Source organism: Epinephelus moara, chromosome 23 (genome assembly GCF_006386435.1).
Source record: "Epinephelus moara isolate mb chromosome 23, YSFRI_EMoa_1.0, whole genome shotgun sequence".
Lineage (NCBI taxonomy): Eukaryota > Metazoa > Chordata > Actinopteri > Perciformes > Serranidae > Epinephelus > Epinephelus moara.
Window position 1 is genome coordinate 24,616,597 of NC_065528.1, and position 13,447 is coordinate 24,630,043.

At 40.5% G+C, this 13,447-nt stretch overlaps 1 protein-coding gene across 2 annotated transcripts in view; it reads left to right on the forward strand.

Annotated features, from left to right (window-relative positions):
• Positions 1 to 1,280: 1,280 nt before the first annotated feature.
• The window catches only part of lhfpl3 (LHFPL tetraspan subfamily member 3), a 69,733-nt gene continuing 57,566 nt past the window's right edge, over positions 1,281 to 13,447 (forward strand). For both annotated transcript variants that reach the window (XM_050036615.1, XM_050036616.1), the window contains exon 1: positions 1,281 to 2,175. In XM_050036615.1, the coding sequence (XP_049892572.1) occupies positions 1,740 to 2,175 (436 nt within the window). In that variant the 5' untranslated portion in view covers positions 1,281 to 1,739. The remainder of the gene's footprint in view (positions 2,176 to 13,447) is intronic.

The following is a 13,447-nucleotide window of genomic DNA, read 5'->3' on the forward strand; positions in this document are numbered from 1 at the left end:
CAATTACACGTAACAAGTTATTTCCCAGCACTGCCTTTCACTTATACAGATAGGCCTACTGTATGTTCATGATTGATAGTTGCACAGGATGATACTAATGCAAACATGGTGTTCAGTATTTTTACTGAAAAAGTATAGATATACATATATATCCTGCTGAGACCTCATATGAGGACATCACATTTTGGGTTTACTTGGGTTTAACCTAGACTTGTTGTCCTCGTTTGTGGACACTTTTGTCTGCCATCTAGTGGTAGTGAGACCACTATACACTAATGCATGCTAAAAAAACAAAAAAAAAAACAAGATGGCAGCCATCTTTGCCAAGTCAGTCTGCAGCTGATCCCGACACAGAAGTGGACAAGGTCCAAAATCTAATCACATTTTACGGTTGAAACTTGTTTATTCATGATAAGTTATGTGTGTAGTTTGATATGGCAACAAATTTGACCAATTTTTGTAGCAGCAGTAACAAGATAAGACGCTGTTAATTAGGAAGTGCTCATTTGAGGACATTGGGATTTTATTATTGTTGACGATGTTTAGATTTTTATAATTATAGGGTCCTATTGATCCCAAGCCAGGAGAAACTATGGATAAATAAATAAATAATATTATATAATAGAATATAATAATATATTGTAACTAATTTATAATAAATGCAATATTATATAATATTGCAATATTTTAATATTAAATATTTTATATAATATATAAAATATTGCATATATTATATAACATTTATAATAAATTATAATATTATATAACATATATTTATTTAGTTAGTTTAGTTAATGATATATTTACATATATATTTATATGATATAATTTACATATATTATTAAATTTAAATCAATATATAATATTATATAACAATAGTATAATAATATATTATAAATATTATTTAATGTATGCAATATTTTAAATAAAATATTACTTTACTGATGACTAGGTCAGACAGACACTGAATGTTAGTTTGTTAGTTTATGTTATTTCTTTTATTACTGTTATAAATATTATTGCTGAATAGAGACATTTATGTGCAGTAATTCTTGGTGCATGTGTCCACACCCCGCTAACAGGCTGTTGGTGCAGCTGTCACACAGTGGGATTATATGAGCATTACATTTGGGACAATCACCTCCACTTGTTGTTTTTCATTATTCACTTGTGTCTGTTTAAGATTTCGCGCGTGTTACTGGAATAATACGTCATGCTGGGATTAAGGGATGTGGGCTGGCCCTGTGATATCCGAGGCTATCCTCCTACTCTAATTCAATAGGAGCTGAGCTGCGGCTGTGGCTCTGTCGTCGAGCACACACGGACCATTACAGCGAGCTCTCACACACTGAATCACACAGGAATAACACTCTCCGGCTCTGGACACGACTCTGGCAGCGACATTTTCCACAGGCTGAATGTTGGTGAATATGAGGACAGATGTAGGATGAATCCACGGGAGGATGTGCTCCTGATGATTGTGTTTTTCCACGGAGCGCACATTTGCGAGAGTGATAAATGAAAACCAGAGGAAAACACCAGGAAAGAAAACCCGAGCTCGCCATGGAGACGAGAGTGCAGTGATGCTGTGGACACATCTGTGACTCAAGTCTGAGAAATTAAAAATCCGAGAACAAGTTCTGCTCAAAGCTGTGATTTTTGCCTTTTTCGGATCAGATGCGGCAGATGTGAGTTTGATCCTGAGGACCGAGCAGACCCCCCTTCACACAGACTGGAGGATGATCCCCGGGGCCCCCAGCACCACCACCACCATGCTCCCCGCCTCCGAGGCTGCCAAAATCTACCAAACCAACTACGTGCGCAACTCCCGCGCCATCGGCGTCCTGTGGGCCATCTTCACCATCCTCTTCGCCATCGTCAACGTGGTGTGCTTCATCCAGCCCTACTGGATCGGGGACGGCATGGACACACCGCAGGCGGGCTACTTCGGGCTGTTCCACTACTGCATCGGGAACGGGCTGTCCCGGGACTTGACCTGCCAGGGCAGCTTCACCGAGTTCAGCACCATCCCTTCCGGTGCGTTCAAGGCCGCCTCCTTCTTCATCGGCATGTCCATGGTGCTGGTGCTCACCTGCATCGCCTGCTTCGCGCTCTTCTTCTTCTGCAGCACCGGCACCGTGTACAAGATCTGCGGCTGGATGCAGCTGGCTGCAGGTAGGAGGCTCTGCTCTGCTCTGACTACAGGTTGGAGTTTAACAGTTCAGTGTGTCACTGTGCAGGAGCTCCAATGAGATCCCACCAGAGTAAGAAATACAGCTCACTATAAAGGTTTCCCCCTCATCTGTCCACCACTGAAAGTTTGGTATAGCTCAAAATGCAATCTGCACCTAAAAATCCAGATGTTCTTCATCTTCCCCAGCTCATATGCTTCAACTCAAATGAGTAAGAGTCACAGGTTTCACCCTTGTAAATAACTGACCAGGATCAAAATGCAAACACCTTTCACTTAAATCTACATGTTCCTCTTCCTTCTCAGCTCGAGGGCTCCACTGACTCTGCCACAGAGCCCCATTTTAGCAGATCTCTGTGGTTATTAAAGCCCCTGATAAAACATTATGTAACTGTCTGAAGTGTAGGTGGAGTGAAACACCCTTGGGAGAGCGTAAGACCTCAGATTGAATCAGTGATAAAATAAAACTCTGGAGGTGAATAATGTGCAGATTCAAGAATTTTTTTCAGTTGTATCTTTCGTTGGGGATGTTTAACTGATACCTGCAGGTTAGAGGTTGACTTTGTGGAACAGATTTCTCAGAATAAAATGCTGGCATTGTGTTTTTCTGCACACCACAGTTACTTTTGTGCGTTTCGTACGTGTCATGTCAATGTTTCTAGGTTGACTTCGTCATGGTGGATGGTGTGTGACAAAACTGGTTGTTTTTTAGGGAGTCATCGCTGTGTTTCCAGCGGCTTTTTAAACATCAAATGTGGGTGTGTTTAGGGGTTAGTGCCACAGCATTCTCGGAACCCATCGGCTGTATTCGGCGTCTGACTTCCGGCAGACGGCGATACAGCCTCTGGGGGCAGACCCCTGATTTTTTGGCATTCCGGTTTAACCTGGCAACAACTGCAGCCGGCTCAAACGTGATTGGTCAATATCACGCGGACTACAAACAGCCTACAACCGGAAACCAGGGCTCTTCCGCTCTTCTTCCGGAGGCAAGATCTCAGGGGTTTGCCTACAGACTCTACATTCACTGAATGTAGAGTCTGTATATAGAGACTAGTGCCACAGTGACACTTCGACCTCGTCACATATCGATGTTTGGTCATGGATTCACCACGTCCACATACGATGTCAAAGGTACCCTGGGTGTGTCGGTTGTTGATGTTCTGGGATGCCATGTCAAGTTCTGCCTGTTACATGCATTGTCTTCTTTCAAAATGCACTTCGGTTCTCACAGGAAATTTACCGTCTACATACAGTCTCTTTCAAAATAAAAGCACTACGTTGGTACAACACAAATTGATGTCTTTTTCCTTCAACAGCTAACACGTGGTTGAGTTAAGGAAAAAAGAACAGGGTTTGGCTTTGGAATCTTACAGGATGCAAACACAGCTCTCCTGGGTGATGGTCTGTGTTTGTTGGACCCATCCACCACCCCTCCCCCACCACCCTACTTGGACTTTTACCGCCTTAACTTTCGTTCTTGTCCCACCGTGTTTCCCCATTCTCTGCTGGGATAGTGCCAGTGGATAGTTACGATGGGCTCCAGTGCACGCTGTTATGACGGGCCCTAGTGCGCCTTAGTTAGTAGTTATTAAGCCAACACAGACATTTAGGCGTAACAGTGTGTTTTACTGTTGCTCTTATGTTATATCTGTTTGCAGATGTGCCCAGCTTGTCAGACTTAAGAGATTTTGCTCCTAGCTGTGAATCGTATTGTCTCGTCACATGATTAACAGACTTGATAATACCCAGCAATCATCATTACATATCTGTGTATGACAAAAACTACAAAAGAAAATAGGAAATTATGAGTTTAACTAAATAGTTTTTTGTATTTTATATAGAATAAACATACTTTTGTTATTGACTGATATTATTTTTCAGACACAGAAAGCCATGATGGAGATGGGTTTGCCTTTTTGAGGGCATATGTAGAAAATCGCTCCATTGTTTACTTAACTTGAGTTCTTCTTTGAACACGGGCGTATTTCCAGGTGACAATCGGGCCCCTCGTCCCCATGGGCCCTAGTGCAACCATACTGCCTGATCTGTCTATATTTACGCCCCTGGATAGTGTCAGGAAAAGTGTTTTGCTTTTTGTTGTTATTGTTGTGCAAAACCTAACTTCAGTTAAACCACAGCCGTGTTGAAACATAACATTTCATGTACCAATGTAATGCATCAGTGGTTTGCAGAAATGTACAATGCCAGCATTTATTCTGGTGGTTGTGTTGGACAGTGATATACAGTATATGAAGAATTTCATTCCAGGTGAGGATCATCAATATGAACCAACAAAGATGTATTTTCTGTTTGTTTTTCATCCTAAAGCTCTAATATTCATAGATTCAATTCTTTTAATGCAACTTATTCCATAGAATTTTGTCACATCAGCCAAAAACTGTAATAAACACGACTGTCAATATAAAGCTTAAAAACCCTCGACAACACCACAGAAACAGGTAAGTCCTCTGTTTTAGGGGCTTTACATTTTACGGTCCTTTCAACCATAGGAGCATAAATCAAAAATATGCAAATGCTTCTTTTCTTAATGAGAACAGAAGGAGTCTCTCTAACATCTTAAAACCCACCGTGCATATTAAATATGAAAGAAAAACACATGTAAAAAGAAATTAGAAAGGAGAAATCAAAGGAGCAGGACCATGAAGAGTACGACTGACTGAACTACTTTAATTATTTTTAGTCAAATTTCCAGCATCCGCTCTGAAGCAGACACACACAGGATCTTGATTTCCTTCCAAAATGATATTTTTCAAATAGCTGGTGCGGCTCAGCTTTTATATCTCAGCCAACTTTTTTCAGCACACAAAGAAAAAATTGACGAGAGACCAAACACAAGAGTTTTACATTTTATCATCTGTTAATTTGGCTCTCAATTAGCTCCAGGCCGAGAGTTCATATTGATATCACTATAAAGAGCCTTTGACAGCACACATACACACAAACTCAGGTGCACATAATCGTCACATACACACTTACAACATGAAATTAAGCAATTGGAATACATGTATGGAAAACACATTTAATTTTGGTTATATGTAACATGGATATCTTGCACTGTAACAGTTTGTTCTGATGCATATTGGTCTTTTGAACTTGATATACTTGTAGGTTGTTTAATGTTCACACATTTTAAAGCGCAACCCAGTCACCAGAAAACACTGTTGGCGCTGTACATTTCAGCAAACTACGGATACATTACATTTATACGTTATTATTTAGCAGATACGTTGAAACTTTATGTTTCGGCAACACTGTGGTTAAAGTGAAGTCAGGTTTCAGCACAACAATAACAACAACAAAAACCCAAACCAACCACTTTTCGTGGCACAATCTCCGCTGGAAATTCAGCAATGTCTCAATTAAAGATAACTGCTTTTTATGGCACTATCCCAGTAGGAAATGCAGCAACGTCTCGGTAAAAGCCAACACCTTGTCATGGCACTAACCCTGTGGAAAAACAGCAACAGGTTGCCAAACACACCCACATTTGTTGCCTAAAAAGCCGTTGGAAACACAGCGGTGACTCTCCAGAAAACGTCAGGTTTTGTTGCGTACTGCCTAGATGACACACCATTCACCATGACAAAGTCAGCTCATACACTACGTCACCTTGGAGACATGGACTGCAGGCGGTTCATTTTCATGCTCTTCTCCTCTGTGAGGACCAATGACCTGGTGCTCTCCCTTAAGTACAATGTGGACATAGCTGACTTGTTCCTCACATTTGATAGTCAGAACTACTCCAGATTATTGTATTGAACAAAGCTCTCATATTATATACAAGTAAGATTGTGAAGCTTCAAAGCTTATTCAACTTAAGCCACACTTAACACTCAACATCATTATTCACACCTCATCAGGCACCTGGTCTGATTTGAGGTCCTCCTCACCGACCTGAAACAGACTCATTTAAGTGTCATAGACCATGTAATAACCTTGAGATTTATGTAAGATTATAAAGTAGCTACATTTGGCTATTGCAGGAGACAACTGCTAAACAAACCAGCAGAACTTAATATTGTTATGAGCCTAAAATGTGTTATTTGCCTGCTTTTTTTACTAATAAAAAGTGGTTGTAGCATGCCAATGACTTCTCCATTCAATTCCTAGTGTCAAAATTAGTGGGTTAGTGGGTTCATTTGTCTTTTGTATGTTGTCTGGTGGAGTTATGAAAATCAGCATTTTTTAGCGATTAGCTTAGACATCAATTCAAGTTCAAATTCTCAACTAGACACCATTAGAGTCCTAAAAAGTCCGGTTACAAAAAAATGCCATGTGGGTTCTCCTGCTAGACTAACTGACATGACATGTATGAAACGTACAAATGGCTTGCAAGGTTTGCAGAAATGTACAATGCCAGCATTTTCTTCTGCCACTGACGACTGTGGTTATTGTGTGGTGAGGTTTAGGCACCAAAAACAGTTGGTTATGGTTAGAAAAACATCATGTTTTAGTTTAAAATCCATGGTTGTAGTGGCACAGTACCGGCTGAAAACAGAGAGATGTCTTTGTTAAAAACAAGTTTTCCATCTCACTGGAGAAACAGTGATGGGTCGCTAAAACAAAACACCCACATTGTTGCCTAAAAAGCTTCGGGTAACGCAGCAGTGACTCACTAAAAAACAGCCGGTATTGTTGTTTGTGGGTCTCAAACAGTGGTCTGCAGCTCTGCATGCATCAACCCCTCCCAACACATTCTCACTCCAACATCGTCCCATATCGACGTTTGGTCATGGACTTACCACGTCCGGATACGATGTGAAAGGTACCCTGGGTGCGTTAAGTTGATATTCTGGGACGTCATGTCAAGTTTTGCCTGTTACATGCATTGTCTTCTTTCAAAATACACTTTTGTTTTACTGGAAATTTAACATTTACATACAGTCTCTTTGAAAATAAACGCACTATGTCGGTACAACACCACCAATCTTGAAAATAAACGCACTATGTCGGTACAACACCACCAATCAATGTTTTTTTGGCTTTATAATCTTACAAGACACAAACACCCCTCTCCTGGGTGAAAGTCAATGTTTGATGGACCCATTAGCCACCCCTCCCGCCCACCCCACTTGGACTTTTGTCGCCTTAACTTTCGTTCTTGTCCCGCTACGTTTCCCACTGATGCCACTGGGCACCGTTAAACACTAATGGCAACCGGTCGTGTATCATGCCGACATGAAGAACAGCTTTTTCTGTCGATGTCTGACTCTGCAAGTCACTGCCCGGATTTCGACGACTTCGGAGTGACACCAGGTTGCCCTTCCGTCTCCTTGACCATGTCAAAGTCAGCTCGCTTCACTATAGAAAAGTTGATATAATATCTGTGATTTGCAGAAACTTACAATGCCGACATATTCTTCTCACTAAACTCCTGTTTCAAACTCACAGTGTAAGATAATTTCAGCTGCCTCCTTTAATGCAGTCTGTCCATATCTCTATTTGGTCTGCTGTAGTCACGATTGTTGTGTTACAGTGAGAACAACCTGGATTAATTACCTTCTACAGGGAGTAATTAAGTCATGTAATGTATCCTTTTTTAAAACTACCGAGTCATGTGTTATACATTACTCATTCTGAGTAATGACCCCAGCTGTGGTCATCTGTCAGCCTGTCATTAAAATGACCTTGACTCAACATTCACTGGTGAGAGCGGTGGATTTTGTAACACGCTGCGAAAAAGAGCCATTGTTAATAAACACATAAGAACAACTGTGTAAATGAGGGGAGGTGTAATTTAAACCGAAAACCAGAGATTTGATTGTGTTTCTGTGAGAAAATAACTGGCATCTCACTAATTCACACCCCCACTGAGAAACGTATGGCAAATAATGACTTTTTGAGCGTAATGTATGGTTCGTAATTCTCATCTAAATCTAATTTATGTGTATGAATAATCTCCGCAGTGTCACGCTGTGCATCTTCACGGATGCCTGCTTGTAAAACACAGCTTGTTCTCAAATGGGAATTAAACGTCATACCCAATAACAGTCACATTCATAGAGTCTGCTTTGCCCACAGAAGCACACAGCGGCTGAATATCCACTCTGATTCAGGGTGAACATGTGTCCCAAAAGTCCGCTGATCACCAGTTTGGCAATAAATATCAACCACAGACTCCAGTCTAATTCGTCGTTGCACAAGCTGTTGATTAGATACAGAGGTTAGTGAAACCACTGGCCAGCTGTGAGCGAAAAAAAAAAAAAACTGTCGCTAAAGTATCATCAGTGTCTCAGACGCCAGCAGCTGTGAGTTGGATGTAAAAGCACTACGACGAGCTCTGTCAGAGTTGTAATGAGTGTCACATCCTGGCAGTTTGAGTCTTTGCAGGTTTTTTTTTTCTTGTCACAGATCAAAGCTGCTTCTTTTTCCTCTGAGTCACATGTTCTTCAGGTTTCCCACCGTGTCAGAGGAGCAGATGTGACAGTGTGCAACACATTCAGGTGAAGACATGAATCAGATTTTCTTCTCTGATGGTTTCTGTGAATGTGATTCGCAGTGGCAGAGTAACTAAGTACATTTACTCAAGTGTTGTGCTTAAGTATGGGGCTGTAACAAACGATTTTTCTCATTGTTGATTAATCTGCCACACTGTTTTTGATCAGTTGTTTGTCAATCAAATGTCAGAAAATAGTGGAAAACACCGTGTGCAATTTACCATAGCCTAAAGCATAAAGTTACATCTATAAATGGTACGTTTTGTCAGACCAGCAGTCCGAAAATCCTAAACTGTTTTGTTTATTATCACGTATGACAAAGAAAAGCATCAATTTAGGCATGTAATTAACAGTGTTTGTTTTGTTTCAACTTTTGGGTGGGACACATCCCAAATCTACACCTATGCATTTAACGTTAAGCTTTTTTGCCGAAAAAATCACCAAATGATTGTTTGATTAGCAAAATAGTTGCCTATTAATTTCCTGTCGACTGACTAATCAACACTGAAGTACAATTTTTGAGGTAGTTTTTTAGCCGCGTTTCCACCAAACACTTTCAGTATGGTACCAATGGAACCAACAGTAACCCTTCAGACATGGTACGTAGACCCTAGGGTTTCCACCACAACAGTACTCTTAAATGTGGGCGGGGTTGTTGTCACTCACTGCTCCGTCCAGCACTCACTGTATTTCCTCCTTTATCAGTCTGCACCTCGTTTATCGTCCACAGAACGAGGCTGCACGCCGACATTTTCAGAACAGAAGAAAACAGGCTGCAGTGAGAGTCTCTCTCCATGAGATATTTAAAAATAGTGGGTTTGTGCATTTAGTCCTCCTCAGGCAAGCTCAGGGGTTTAGTGTTTCTGGAGCCCACAGGAACAACGCTCTGCAACACTTTTTTTTTCTCCCAAGTGAGGGTTAGAACATATGCAGCTCACATAACCCAGTCAAAATTAATGTATATAACAGCTGAAGATCTATTACTAAAAGTGTTTGTCATAGAAAAACTAAAGTGATGGTCAAAGTTAATAAAGTGAAATTTAAGGTGTGCTGATGGATTCACATCGTGATCTCATACATTGAGTAACATTACAAGTAATCTCTCAAGACAGATTCTGCAATTTACATTGTAGAATCTGTCGGCAGCCCTGTGTGAAAGACGACTAGAGAGGGGGGAGGGCGGGGTTTTGAGTTTGAACGATGCTGCGCTTTAGCCAATCACAATGGAGGGGGTGTGGCCGAGACGTGAAGGTGTCCCCAGGAAATGTGTACCTACAGAAACAGCAAGCTCTGCGTCCATAGCGACCGCTCCACCCAAAACGCCGTCTCGTCAATGTGAAAAAAAATATTATTTCCAGCGGATGTCTGAGTTACAACATAATTGAGCTAACTGGAGTAGTTTCATGTCGTATCCAACAACGGGAGGCTTTTAACAGATGACGTCCCGATGTTAGCTTTGCTAACTGTCCCTGTCAGCTGCAGCCACTGATGCTTTCTAGACATCGTGATTTCCCATAACTGAATAAATACCACACATAGCAACACAAAACTGCTTTGCTAGCTCAATCATGTTGTAACTAAGATATCCGCTGGAAATAATATTTTTTTCACGGACCGTTTATTGAGTTATTACCTTATTTTTATACAGTCTATGGTTATTACAGACACCGCTAACAGCTAACGTTAACAGCTAACGGTTAGCCCAGCTAATCTACGATAACCATGTTATTAATTACAAAACGTGCACACAGAAATAGTAATGTTTGTTCAATCATTGTGTTTATAGACTTAACAAACATCACATTAGTCTACACGGTGATATAGTGACGTGAAAAATGTGATACATAGCTAAACTCTGCTGGTTTTCTACCCGAAGTATTTATAAACAACACGGCGATTCCCTGGGGGCACCGCCGGAAGTGAAGGGCGTCAGCGATCGCCGAGGCCCCTGCACTTCCGTTAGTCGAAAAACTCCGGGCTGTGCCTCCAGAGGTAAAGGAAGAACTTTTTTTTGACCGATGGATTTCCAGATTGTATTACAAGTAAACCACCTTAAAAGTCACCAGCAGTCGGCCCAGTGAATTAAGTTATTTTTTTCTCAGACTCCAGCTGCTGTGAGAGGCAGCACAACATCCTTTCATTTTATAGTTACAGTTTACTAATAAAACTCTCCACAGTATGAACAGTGGTTACATGAGCCTCAAAACCAGACACAACTGAGCAGAGTGACCGTCCTCTATTGACCAATCAGACTGCAGTGTTCACAGCTCCACCTTTTAGTACCAGATCTGTGTGCTAGGTACCCCAACAGAGGGGGGACCAAACATGGGGACCGTTAGGAACGCTTCCATTGGTACCATCCGCAACTTTACACAGTGGAGACGGAAAAAAAGTGTACTGAACTGAACTGCTCGGTGGAAACGTGTAACATTTCAGAGTGATATATTGTACTTTTTAATCACCTGCATTTTATTTGGTATAACAGCTGTAGTTACATTTCAGGAAAGATTTTATATAAAAAAAAACATACTGTGTGCACAGCTGCATGTAAACAGGAACATTGGTTGATAAATAATTTTCATTAGTCATGTAAACAGCTTAGTATGGATATTGTCTTGTTTGGAATAAGGGCAAAAAATAAGAACATTTTGTGCAGGTATTCATAGTCACAGTAACATATACAGTATATGATAGAGGATAGGGAAAGAATAATAGGTCCCCTTTAAGTACATTTTGCTGCTGATATTTCTGGACTTTTACTCAAGTAGAAATAATCCTTCATGATCATTGCGGGGCTTCTTTCACTTGTAGTCTCATTCCGTATCTCTACATCTGTCTTATCGTATCTCATTCTCGTCGAGGCCGCCATGAAATCTGCCATTTAAAGGTTTTCTTGGCGACTTAAATAGCCAATATCGAGGTGCTTTTTCTCTCTAAGCAGTCTGAAATCCTGAGGTGATTGTAAAAAAATCCTCCCAGTCAGATGTCATTTCAGGTGGTATGAGGCTGCTGTGATGTGCTATCAAAGGCAGCGCACACAGCTCAGAGGCAGCCCTCCTCTCCTACGATGGGATGTCCTGAATGTTTGATGAGCTCTGCCTTCTGCTAGATAAAGAGGTTTTTAGAGAAGAATAATGATGATGGCTGTAATGATGTAGTCGTTTCTTTGCTTCTTTGCAGATGTGGGTAAAAACACAGTCTGGTTTGATGGTCTGTTTTATGGTTTGCACAAATCTTTTGCTTTGCTCAGTAGCTGGCAGACATATATCAGACGGAGCTGGCATCCCGCCCAAACCTACAACTTTCATATCTTTCTCCTCTGTTACTTACCTTCACTTTTCTGCATGAGCACCACCAGCTCCCCACCTGCTGAATTTCCAGTTCCTATTTATAACTAAAAGTAGAAGGACACTGTGTCTCGTATGGACGCCCCCCCACTGCTATGTCTTTTGTTTTGGAACTGGTAGTTGTTGGCTGCACATCAGTCCACCAGGGATGGAACCTAATTCTTGTAAGCTGCCTGATTATTGTTTAAAATCAGACCTGATAATGTGGAATCATCTACAACCTTAAACAGCTTAACACAGCGTGAGAATGATGTTGTTGCCAAATGAGGGAATATCTCTTGGAAAAATTTGTGTTTCATCCCTCAGAGAGTTGTGGAATCTGTGCCAAGGAGCACTGAAGCTCGTGTTTGCTCAAAGATGTTTCATGTTGATTTTTGCCTTTTTAGTTTCCTTTTCTATTTAAAATCTTCCTTTTTTTTATGAATTTGAAGATTACCTCACACTTAAAATGATCATCTGTTAATCATCACCTTGTGTTGAATTTGAGCATAATATGAATAAGTTGTTCTACTGCATCCCCTTTTTGTTTTGTCTGATATGATCTGTAGCGTTTGTAGAAGGTGTAGGTTTTGTTGTTTGGTTGAATGTTTTGTATTGTATTTATGTGTTGCATTATATTTTCATATTCATGTGAAACAGTTGATGTCCTGGGACGTGAGACAAATTTCAGAATTTCTTTCTGACAGTTACAGAAAAACTTATCTTAAAGCTTTGTTTTTCTAGCATGCCTGAATGATGAACAAAGAATTGAAAAAGTGAGAACATTCTTGATAAATTGGAGTAAAAGGGGGCCACATTTAACAACAACTGTGTTTGGACTCTCAGTGAAATGCATGAGCAGAGGTTTTAGAGAAAATGACTGTGTTTTAGAAATACATAGCGTACGACCGGATAAATGAGCCTTGGATTTTACTGCACGACTTGTGTGAGAGTTTGTAAATGGATGTTTTGATATAGTTTTGCTGTTGTTAGACGCGGACCCCCTTAAATCCATGAAGAATTTTCTCTGTTTTCAGATTCTTTGTTCACCGGAGCAACAGCAGTTTGTATGGTATCTAAGGAATTGGCGCCCCACTATGGGCGTCATCACCTTATGTACTTTATATAAATTTATGTACTTAACATAAAGTTACATTGGTTGGGTTTAGGAAAAGAAACGTAGTTGGGTGTACTTAATGTAAAGTTATGTACATTAAGTTTAGTTAAGTTTAGTGGATTAGGTTTAGGAAAAGAAACATGGTTGAGTGTCACTACGTTACGTACCTAACGTGATTACGTACTTAACATAAAGTTACGTGGGTTGGGTTTAGGAAAAGAAACATAGTTGGGTGTCGTTACGTTACGTTACGTACTTAACGTAAAGTTATGCAGGTTAATTTTAGTAAATTAAAGTCACGTAGATTAAGTTTTGGAAAATTAACATGGTTGAGCATCGTCACTTCATACTTAAC